Genomic DNA, 11,769 nt, shown 5'->3' with positions numbered 1-11,769 from the left:
ATCATTATGTCTACTAACTGAATGACCATATCATTATGATGTCTACTAACTGAATGACCATATCATTATGTCTACTAACTGAATGACCATATCATTATGTCTACTAACTGAATGACCATATCATTATGTCTACTAACTGAATGACCATATCATTATGTCTACTAACTGAATGACCATATCATTATGTCTACTAACTGAATGACCATATCATTATGTCTACTAACTGAATGACCATATCATTATGTCTACTAACTGAATGACCATATCATTATGTCTACTAACTGAATGACCATATCATTATGTCTACTAACTGAATGACCATATCATTATGTCTACTAACTGAATGATCATATCATGATGATGTCTACTAACTGAATGACCATATCATGATGTCTACTAACTGAATGACCATATCATTATGTCTACTAACTGAATGACCATATCATCATGATGTCTACTAACTGAATGTTGTTTTCTGTCGTTCGATGTGTGTGACGATAACAGCCTTGCTTGCGGTTGTCTGTTGTCCTCAGGGGGGGGATACGTCTCTGGGCTACTTCTGATTTCACTTCACTATTTTAATACAGTGGAATAGTAGTCTTACCCAATCTGTCGTCTAGATTACTGAGAAAGACTGAGGTGGTATTAACGAGTGGGACTGCAACACACACACACACACACACACACACACACACACACACACTTTCTTAAGAAAACACAAATGACGCTTTGACAGTAGCTGTTACCAAGACAACCTGACGTTTATCTTCATAGGATAATAAACATCCGCTGAACGTGGCCCCAGTAACATCCCCAGTAACCTACTGAATGGCCCCAACCACTAACATCCCCAGTAACATCCCCTACTAACTGTGGCCCCAGTAACCTACTGAACGTGGCCCCAGTAACCTACTGAACGTGGCCCCAGTAACATCCCCAGTAACCTACTGAACGTGGCCCCAGTAACCTCCCCAGTAACCTACTGAACGTGGCCCCAGTAACATCCCCAGTAACCTACTGAACGTGGCCCCAGTAACATCCCCAGTAACCTACTGAATGGCCCCAGTAACATCCCCAGTAACCTACTGAATGGCCCCAGTAACCTACTGAATCAGTAACATCCCCAGTAACCTACTGAACGTGGCCCCAGTAACATCCCCAGTAACCTACTGAACGTGGCCCCAGTAACCTACTGAACGTGGCCCCAGTAACATCCCCAGTAACCTACTGAACGTGGCTGCAGTAACATCCCCAGTAACCTACTGAACGTGGCCCCAGTAACATCCCCAGTAACCTACTGAACGTGGCCCCAGTAACATCCCCAGTAACCTACTGAACGTGGCCCCAGTAACATCCCCAGTAACCTACTGAACGTGGCCCCAGTAACATCCCCAGTAACCTACTGAACGTGGCCCCAGTAACATCCCCAGTAACCTACTGAATGTGGCCCCAGTAACATCCCCAGTAACCTACTGAACGTGGCCCCAGTTACATCCCCAGTAACCTACTGAACGTGGCCCCAGTTACATCCCCAGTAACCTACTGATGGCCCCAGTAACCTACTGAACGTGGCCCCAGTAACATCCCCAGTAACCTACTGAACGTGGCCCCAGTAACATCCCCAGTAACCTACTGAACGTGGCCCCAGTAACATCCCCAGTAACCTACTGAACGTGGCCCCAGTAACCTACTGAACGTGGCCCCAGTAACATCCCCAGTAACCTACTGAACGTGGTCCCAGTAACATCCCCAGTAACCTACTGAACGTGGCCCCAGTAACATCCCCAGTAACCTACTGAACGTGGCCCCAGTAACATCCCCAGTAACCTACTGAACGTGGCCCCAGTAACATCCCCAGTAACCTACTGAACGTGGCCCCAGTAACATCCCCAGTAACCTACTGAACGTGGCCCCAGTAACCTACTGAACGTGGCCCCAGTAACATCCCCAGTAACCTACTGAACGTGGCCCCAGTAACCTACTGAACGTGGCCCCAGTAACATCCCCAGTAACCTACTGAACGTGGCCCCAGTAACATCCCCAGTAACCTACTGAACGTGGCCCCAGTAACATCCCCAGTAACCTACTGAACGTGGCCCCAGTAACCTACTGAACGTGGCCCCAGTAACATCCCCAGTAACCTACTGAACGTGGCCCCAGTAACATCCCCAGTAACCTACTGAACGTGGCCCCGGTAACATCCCCAGTAACCTACTGAACGTGGCCCCAGTAACATCCCCAGTAACCTACTGAACGTGGCCCCAGTAACATCCCCAGTAACCTACTGAACGTGGCCCCAGTAACATCCCCAGTAACCTACTGAACGTGGCCCCAGTAACATCCCCAGTAACCTACTGAACGTGGCCCCAGTAACATCCCCAGTAAACTGAACGTGGCCCCGGTAACATCCCCAGTAACCTACTGAACGTGGCCCCAGTAACCTACTGAACGTGGCCCCAGTAACATCCCCAGTAACCTACTGAACGTGGCCCCAGTAACATCCCCAGTAACCTACTGAACGTGGCCCCAGTAACCTACTGAACGTGGCCCCAGTAACATCCCCAGTAACCTACTGAACGTGGCCCCAGTAACCTACTGAACGTGGCCCCAGTAACATCCCCAGTAACCTACTGAACGTGGCCCCAGTAACATCCCCAGTAACCTACTGAACGTGGCCCCAGTAACATCCCCAGTAACCTACTGAACGTGGCCCCAGTAACATCCCCAGTAACCTACTGAACGTGGCCCCAGTAACCTACACGTGGCCCCAGTAACCTACTGAACGTGGCCCCAGTAACATCCCCAGTAACCTACTGAACGTGGCCCCAGTAACATCCCCAGTAACCTACTGAACGTGGCCCCAGTAACATCCCCAGTAACCTACTGAACGTGGCCCCAGTAAACATCCCCAGTAACCTACTGAACGTGGCCCCAGTAACATCCCCAGTAACCTACTGAACGTGGCCCCAGTAACATCCCCAGTAACCTACTGAACGTGGCCCCAGTAACATCCCCACTAACCTACTGAACGTGGCCCCAGTAACATCCCCAGTAACCTACTGAACGTGGCCCCAGTAACATCCCCAGTAACCTACTGAACGTGGCCCCAGTAACCTACTAACATCCCCAGTAACCTACTGAACGTGGCCCCAGTAACATCCCCAGTAACCTACTGAACGTGGCCCCAGTAACATCCCCAGTAACCTACTGAACGTGGCCCCAGTAACATCCCCAGTAACCTACTGAACGTGGCCCCAGTAACATCCCCAGTAACCTACTGAACGTGGCCCCAGTAACATCCCCAGTAACCTACTGAACGTGGCCCCAGTAACACTGAACGTGGCCCCAGTAACCTACTGAACGTGGCCCCAGTAACATCCCCAGTAACCTACTGAACGTGGCCCCAGTAACATCCCCAGTAACCTACTGAACGTGGTGGTAACATCCCCAGTAACCTACTGAACATGGCCCCAGTAACATCCCCAGTAACCTACTGAACGTGGCCCCAGTAACATCCCCAGTAACCTACTGAACGTGGCCCCAGTAACATCCCCAGTAACCTACTGAACGTGGCCCCAGTAACATCCCCAGTAACCTACTGAACGTGGCCCCAGTAACATCCCCAGTAACCTACTGAACGTGGCCCCAGTAACCTCCCCAGTAACCTACTGAACGTGGCCCCAGTAACATCCCCATTAACCTACTGAACGTGGCCCCAGTAACATCCCCAGTAACCTACTGAACGTGGCCCCAGTAACATCCCCAGTAACCTACTGAACGTGGCCCCAGTAACATCCCCAGTAACCTACTGAACGTGGCCCCAGTAACATCCCCAGTAACCTACTGAACGTGGCCCCAGTAACATCCCCAGTAACCTACTGAACGTGGCCCCAGTAACCTACTGAACGTGGCCCCAGTAACATCCCCAGTAACCTACTGAACGTGGCCCCAGTAACATCCCCAGTAACCTACTGAACGTGGCCCCAGTAACATCCCCAGTAACCTACTGAACGTGGCCCCAGTAACCTACTGAACGTGGCCCCAGTAACATCCCCAGTAACCTACTGAACGTGGCCCCAGTAACATCCCCAGTAACCTACTGAACGTGGCCCCAGTAACATCCCCAGTAACCTACTGAACGTGGCCCCAGTAACATCCCCAGTAACCTACTGAACGTGGCCCCAGTAACCTACTCGTGGCCCCAGTAACCAGTAACCTACTGAACGTGGCCCCAGTGACATCCCCAGTAACCTACTGAACGTGGCCCCAGTAACATCCCCAGTAACCTACTGAACGTGGCCCCGGTAACCTACTGAACGTGGCCCCAGTGACATCCCCAGTAACCTACTGAACGTGGCCCCAGTAACATCCCCAGTAACCTACTGAACGTGGCCCCAGTAACCTACTGAACGTGGCCCCAGTAACATCCCCAGTAACCTACTGAACGTGGCCCCAGTAACATCCCCAGTAACCTACTGAACGTGGCCCCAGTAACATCCCCAGTAACCTACTGAACGTGGCCCCAGTAACATCCCCAGTAACCTACTGAACGTGGCCCCAGTAACCTAAACGTGGTCCCAGTAACATCCCCAGTAAACTGAACGTGGCCCCAGTAACCTACTGAACGTGGCCCCAGTAACATCCCCAGTAACCTACTGAACGTGGCCCCAGTAACATCCCCAGTAACCTACTGAACGTGGCCCCAGTAACATCCCCAGTAACCTACTGAACGTGGCCCCATCCCCAGTAACCTACTGAACGTGGCCCCAGTAACCTACTGAACGTGGCCCCAGTAACATCCCCAGTAACCTACTGAACGTGGCCCCAGTAACCTACTGAACGTGGCCCCAGTAACATCCCCAGTAACCTACTGAACGTGGCCCCAGTAACATCCCCAGTAACCTACTGAACGTGGCCCCAGTAACATCCCCAGTAACCTACTGAACGTGGCCCCAGTAACATCCCCAGTAACCTACTGAACGTGGCCCCAGTAACCTCCCCAGTAACCTAGTGAACGTGGCCCCAGTAAACTGAACGTGGCCCCAGTAACCTACTGAACGTGGCCCCAGTAACATCCCCAGTAACCTACTGAACGTGGCCCCAGTAACACAGTAACCTACTGAACGTGGCCCCAGTAACATCCCCAGTAACCTACTGAACGTGGCCCCAGTAACATCCCCAGTAACCTACTGAACGTGGCCCCAGTAACCTACTGAACGTGGCCCCAGTAACATCCCCAGTAACCTACTGAACGTGGCCCCAGTAACCTCCCCAGTAACCTACTGAACGTGGCCCCAGTAACCTACTGAACGTGGCCCCAGTAATCTACTGAACGTGGCCCCAGTAACCTACTGAACGTGGCCCCAGTAACATCCCCAGTAACCTACTGAACGTGGCCCCAGTAACATCCCCAGTAATCTACTGAACGTGGCCCCAGTAACCTACTGAACGTGGCCCCAGTAACATCCCCAGTAACCTACTGAACATGGCCCCAGTAACATCCCCAGTAACCTACTGAACGTGGCCCCAGTAACATCCCCAGTAACCTACTGAACGTGGCCCCAGTAACCTACTGAACGTGGCCCCAGTAAACTGAATGGCCCCAGTAACCTACTGAACGTGGCCCCAGTAACATCCCCAGTAACCTACTGAACGTGGCCCCAGTAACCTACTGAACGTGGCCCCAGTGACATCCCCAGTAACCTACTGAACGTGGCCCCAGTAACATCCCCAGTAACCTACTGAACGTGGCCCCAGTAACATCCCCAGTAACCTACTGAATGTGGCCCCAGTAACCTACTGAACGTGGCCCCAGTAACATCCCCAGTAACCTACTGAACGTGGCCCCAGTAACATCCCCAGTAACCTACTGAACGTGGTAACCTCCCCAGTAACCTACTGAACGTGGCCCCAGTAACATCCCCAGTAACCTACTGAACGTGGCCCCAGTAACATCCCCAGTAACCTACTGAACGTGGCCCCAGTAACATCCCCAGTAACCTACTGAACGTGGCCCCAGTAACATCCCCAGTAACCTACTGAACGTGGCCCCAGTAACATCCCCAGTGACCTACTGAACGTGGCCCCAGTAACCTACTGAACGTGGCCCCAGTAACATCCCCAGTAACCTACTGAACGTGGCCCCTGTAACCTACTGAACGTGGCCCCAGTAACATCCCCAGTAACCTACTGAACGTGGCCCCAGTAACATCCCCAGTAACCTACTGAACGTGGCCCCAGTAACATCCCCAGTAACCTACTGAACGTGGCCCCTGTAACCTACTGAACGTGGCCCCAGTAACATCCCCAGTAACCTACTGAACGTGGCCCCAGTAACATCCCCAGTAACCTACTGAACGTGGCCCCAGTAACCTCCCCAGTAACCTACTGAACGTGGCCCCAGTAACATCCCCAGTAACCTACTGAACGTGGCCCCAGTAACATCCCCAGTAACCTACTGAACGTGGCCCCAGTAACCTACTGAACGTGGCCCCAGTAACCTACTGAACGTGGCCCCAGTAACATCCCCAGTAACCTACTGAACGTGGCCCCAGTAACATCCCCAGTAACCTACTGAACGTGGCCCCAGTAACATCCCCAGTAACCTACTGAACGTGGCCCCAGTAACCTACTGAACGTGGCCCCAGTAACATCCCCAGTAACCTACTGAACGTGGCCCCAGTAACCTCCCCAGTAACCTACTGAACGTGGCCCCAGTAACATCCCCAGTAACCTACTGAACGTGGCCCCAGTAACCTACTGAACGTGGCCCCAGTAACATCCCCAGTAACCTACTGAACGTGGCCCCAGTAACCTACTGAACATGGCCCCAGTAACATCCCCAGTAACCTACTGAACGGGCCCCAGTAACATCCCCAGTAACCTACTGAACGTGGCCCCAGTAACATCCCCAGTAACCTACTGAACGGGCCCCAGTAACATCCCCAGTAACCTACTGAACGTGGCCCCAGTAACATCCACAGTAACCTACTGAACGTGGCCCCAGTAACATCCCCAGTAACCTACTGAACGTGGCCCCAGTAACATCCCCAGTAACCTACTGAACGTGGCCCCAGTAACATCCCCAGTAACCTACTGAACGTGGTCCCAGTAACATCCCCAGTAACCTACTGAACGTGGCCCCAGTAACATCCCCAGTAACCTACTGAACGTGGCCCCAGTAACATCCCCAGTAACCTACTGAACGTGGCCCCAGTAACATCCCCAGTAACCTACTGAACGTGGCCCCAGTAACATCCCCAGTAACCTACTGAACGTGGCCCCAGTAACATCCCCAGTAACCTACTGAACGTGGCCCCAGTAATCCCCAGTAACCTACTGAACGTGGCCCCAGTAACATCCCCAGTAACCTACTGAACGTGGCCCCAGTAACCTACTGAACGTGGCCCCAGTAACCTACTGAACGTGGCCCCGGTAACATCCCCAGTAACCTACTGAACGTGGCCCCAGTAACATCCCCAGTAACCTACTGAACGTGGCCCCAGTAACATCCCCAGTAACCTACTGAACGTGGCCCCAGTAACATCCCCAGTAACCTACTGAACGTGGCCCCAGTAACATCCCCAGTAACCTACTGAACGTGGCCCCAGTAACATCCCCAGTAACCTACTGAACGTGGCCCCGGTAACATCCCCAGTAACCTACTGAACGTGGCCCCAGTAACATCCCCAGTAACCTACTGAACGTGGCCCCAGTAACCTACTGAACGTGGCCCCAGTAACATCCCCAGTAACCTACTGAACGTGGCCCCAGTAACATCCCCAGTAACCTACTGAACGTGGCCCTGGTAACATCCCCAGTAACCTACTGAACGTGGCCCCAGTAACCTACTGAACGTGGCCCCAGTAACCTACTGAACGTGGCCCCAGTAACCTACTGAACGTGGCCCCAGTAACATCCCCAGTAACCTACTGAACGTGGCCCCAGTAACCTACTGAACGTGGCCCCAGTAACATCCCCAGTAACCTACTGAACGTGGCCCCGGTAACATCCCCAGTAACCTACTGAACGTGGCCCCAGTAACCTACTGAACGTGGCCCCAGTAACCTACTTGGCCCCAGTAACCTTTGGCCCCAGTTACTGAACGTGGCCCCAGTAACATCAATAAACTGAACGTGGCCCCAGTAACCTCCCCAGTAACCTACTGAACGTGGCCCAGATTGCCCCGTCCATCCCAGTAATTGGGCCACGTTTTTGCCAATTTTGTTACCGAACTCTTGAGATTCATGTTTTAATAAAACCAAGGAAACACGAATCAATACAAAAAACACGTAACGTGAAACACCGAAACATCCTAAACTGGTGCAAACTAACACAAGACAGGAACAGGAACAATCCCCCACAAAACCCAACACCAAACAGGCTACCTAAATATGGTTCCCAATCAGAGACAATGACTAACACCTGCCTCTGATTGAGAACCATATCAGGCCAGACATAGAACTAGACAAACTAGACATGTAACATAGAATGCCCACTCAGCTCACACCCTGACCAACCAAAACATAGAAACATACAAAGCAAACTATGGTCAGGGTGTGACAACTTGAGGTTAAAACGCTCTGAATTACGAGGACTTGAGGTTAAAATGCTGTAAATTACGAGGACGTGAAAGATGAGACGTTCAGAGTGATCAAATCAATACCGCGTTGATGTCACACAAGCAAAACAAACAAACACACCCGAGTCCAAATGTGCATCAATAATCATAAACGTCCCGTCATAAAAACAGTGTCACCGTTTCTAATCACTGTGTTAGACGTACAATGACCAGATGACACGGCGTCATACTTAGTGAAAGCCTAACGCTAAAATCAGATTTATAACCTCTGGTTGTGATTGGGAGTCCCATAGGGCTTTGCGAAAGCCTAACGCTAAAATCAGATTTATAACCTCTGGTTGTGATTGGGAGTCCCATAGGGCGGCGCATAATTGGCCCAGCGTCGTCCGCGTTTGCTTTCAAATCATGCCCAATATTGCGATTTTATAAATGGTCTGTTTTTGGAAGTGAAACAACAGTAATTGTGTGATGGAGGAGATGTAGGGTTGTGTTCCAAACAGAATCACTCCCCCCCCCCAGTGTGCCTGATCTAGTTCCTCAACTGCACAGCTCGGAGAGATTTTCTTTTGAAAGACCTTGAAGAAATACTTATTTGAGTCATAAAAGTACATTGTAATGACTTTAGGTACTTACCTACCCCAACGCTCTAACCACTAGGCTGCCGCCTCAATGATACGTGATGCGTATATTCCTGGAATTTGTGGGGTACTAGAAACCAGAAGGTTGCGATTTCAAACCCCGAGCTGACAAGGTACAAATCTGTTGTTCTGCCTCCTGAACAGGCAGTTAACCCACTGTTCCTAGGCCCGTCATTGAAAATAAGAATTTGTTCTTAACTGACTTGCCTCGTTAAATAAAGGTTAAATAAATAATTAATAAAATGTTACTGAATGTATCCAGAGTGTTGTTTTTTTTCTTCCAGATTTCGTTGTCAACAATGTTTGGATTCAGTCTTGTGTTTGGTGAACGGTTGTGTCCTCACCTTCGGTCTAATCATGTTCCCATAATCTCCAAACCGTCCCCATAATCTCCAAACTGTTCCCATAATCTCCAAATTGTCCCCATAATCTCCAAACTGTCACCATAATCTCCAAACCGTTCCCATAATCTCCAAACTGTCCCCATAATCTCCAAATTGTCCCCATAATCTCCAAACTGTTCCCATAATCTCCGAACCGTCCCCATGCTGTTCCCATAATTTCCAAACTGTCCCCATAATCTCCAGTGTTCCCATAATCTCCAAATTGTCCCCATAATCTCCAAACTGTTCCCATAATCTCCAAATTGTCCCCATAATCTCCAAACCTTTCCCATAATCCCAAACTGTCCCCATAATCTCCAAACTGTCCCCATAATCTCCAAACTGTTGCCATAATCTCCAAAATGTTACCATAATCTCCAAAATGTTACCATAATCTCCAAATTGTCCCCATAATCTCCAAACCGTCCCCATAATCTCCAAACCGTCCCCATAATCTCCAAACTGTCCCCATAATCTCCAAACTGTCCCCATAATCTCCAAACCGTCCCCATAATCTCCAAACCGTCCCCATAATCTCCAAACTGTTGCCATAATCTCCAAAATGTTCCCATAATCTCCAAAATGTTCCCATAATCCCCAAACTGTCCCCATAATCTCCAAACTGTCCCCATAATCCCCAAAGTGTTCCCATAATCTCCAAACCGTCCCCATAATCTCCAAACTGTCCTCATAATCTCCAAACTGTCCTCATAATCTCCAAACTGTCCCCATAATCTCCAAACTGTCCCCATAATCCCAAAGTGTTCCCATAATCTCCAAAGTGTTCCCATAATCCCCAAATGGTTCTTTAGAAAATAATTCTATGTTTATGCATCCCATATTTCTTCTGTAAGAAACCTTCCAGATGAGCCCGTCTATCGAAGACCATCCCCACCAGTGTAAAAGGTTGAGGGGATAGTTCACCCAGGACATGAGGGAGGACATTGACTTGCCAGGTTTTGGACAACAACATTTATTATTTGGAGACAGTGTCCAGGTAAAACAGGCATAAAGCATGGATTACCGTCTTACTATGTCCCAAGACTGCTTACAGGGTAAGGAAACCAAAATATCATTTCAGGTGAACGACCAATTAAAAAAATAAAAAATAAAGTCAAGAGTTGTGATACTAAAGAGCTGTACAGATACTGGCAAACAGTCTCAGAGTAACAGAACTGGATCTAGGATCAAGTCCCATATTCACAAACAGTCTCAGAGTAACAGAACTGGATTTAGGATCAGGTCCCATATTCACAGTCTCAGTAACAGTACACATTGTGAATGGGGGTCTTGATCCTACATCAGTTCCTAAACCAGAGCGTGATTTATTCGTTCATCAGACAGTAGGGGCCCTCGACATGTGATTTATTCATTCATCAGACAGTAGGGACCCTCGACATGTGATTTATTCATTCATCAGACAGTAGGGACCCTCGACATGTGATTTATTCATTCATCAGACAGTAGGGACCCTCGACATGTGATTTATTCATTCATCAGACAGTAGGGGCCCTCGACATGTGATTTATTCATTCATCAGACAGTAGGGACCCTCGACATGTGATTTATTCATTCATCAGACAGTAGGGACCCTCGACATGTGATTTATTCATTCATCAGACAATAGGGACCCTCAACATGTGATTTATTCATTCATCAGACAGTAGGGACCCTCGACATGTGATTTATTCATTCATCAGACAGCAGGGACCCTCGACATGTGATTCGTCCCTGGCATCCAGAGCAACATGGCGGCCTCCAGACTGGCTTCTAGCCAGCACTCTCCTCCCGTGTCACATGGGACAAGCAGTAGGCCTGGATACCTGGATACAACGTGAGGGAGGGAGGGATGAGAGGGATAGTTGGAGAGGGAGGGATAGTTGGAGAGGGAGGGATAGTTGGAGAGGGGGAGAGGGGAGAGGGATGGGAGGGAGGGAGGGGGAGAGGTGAGGGGGAGGGAGGGAGGTGAGGGGGAGGGAGAGAGAAAAGAGGATATATCAGATATATGGTTTGATAATATGAAGGCGTTAGATGTATCACTGTAACGTCAAACTGCTTGCCGGAGCGAGTCCCCCTTCCTCCTCCCGCAGCCGCCCCCCCCCCCCACACACACACACACACACACACTTGGTACCAACTCGTGACATCCTGTCTCACAAAACAAGAC

General features: G+C 50.1%; 1 protein-coding gene across 1 annotated transcript in view; it reads right to left on the bottom strand.

Moving 5' to 3' along the window:
- Positions 1-10,555: 10,555 nt before the first annotated feature.
- Positions 10,556-11,769, bottom strand: part of LOC135554819 (cytosolic Fe-S cluster assembly factor nubp1-like) — an 18,275-nt gene continuing 17,061 nt past the window's right edge. The window contains exon 11 of the mRNA XM_064987267.1: positions 10,556-11,425. Coding sequence (XP_064843339.1) covers positions 11,373-11,425 — 53 coding nt within the window. The 3' untranslated portion in view covers positions 10,556-11,372. The remainder of the gene's footprint in view (positions 11,426-11,769) is intronic.

This window comes from Oncorhynchus masou, chromosome 14 (assembly GCF_036934945.1).
Source record: "Oncorhynchus masou masou isolate Uvic2021 chromosome 14, UVic_Omas_1.1, whole genome shotgun sequence".
In the NCBI taxonomy this organism is placed as follows: Eukaryota; Metazoa; Chordata; class Actinopteri; order Salmoniformes; family Salmonidae; genus Oncorhynchus; species Oncorhynchus masou.
This window is presented reverse-complemented; position numbering and strand designations above follow the sequence as displayed.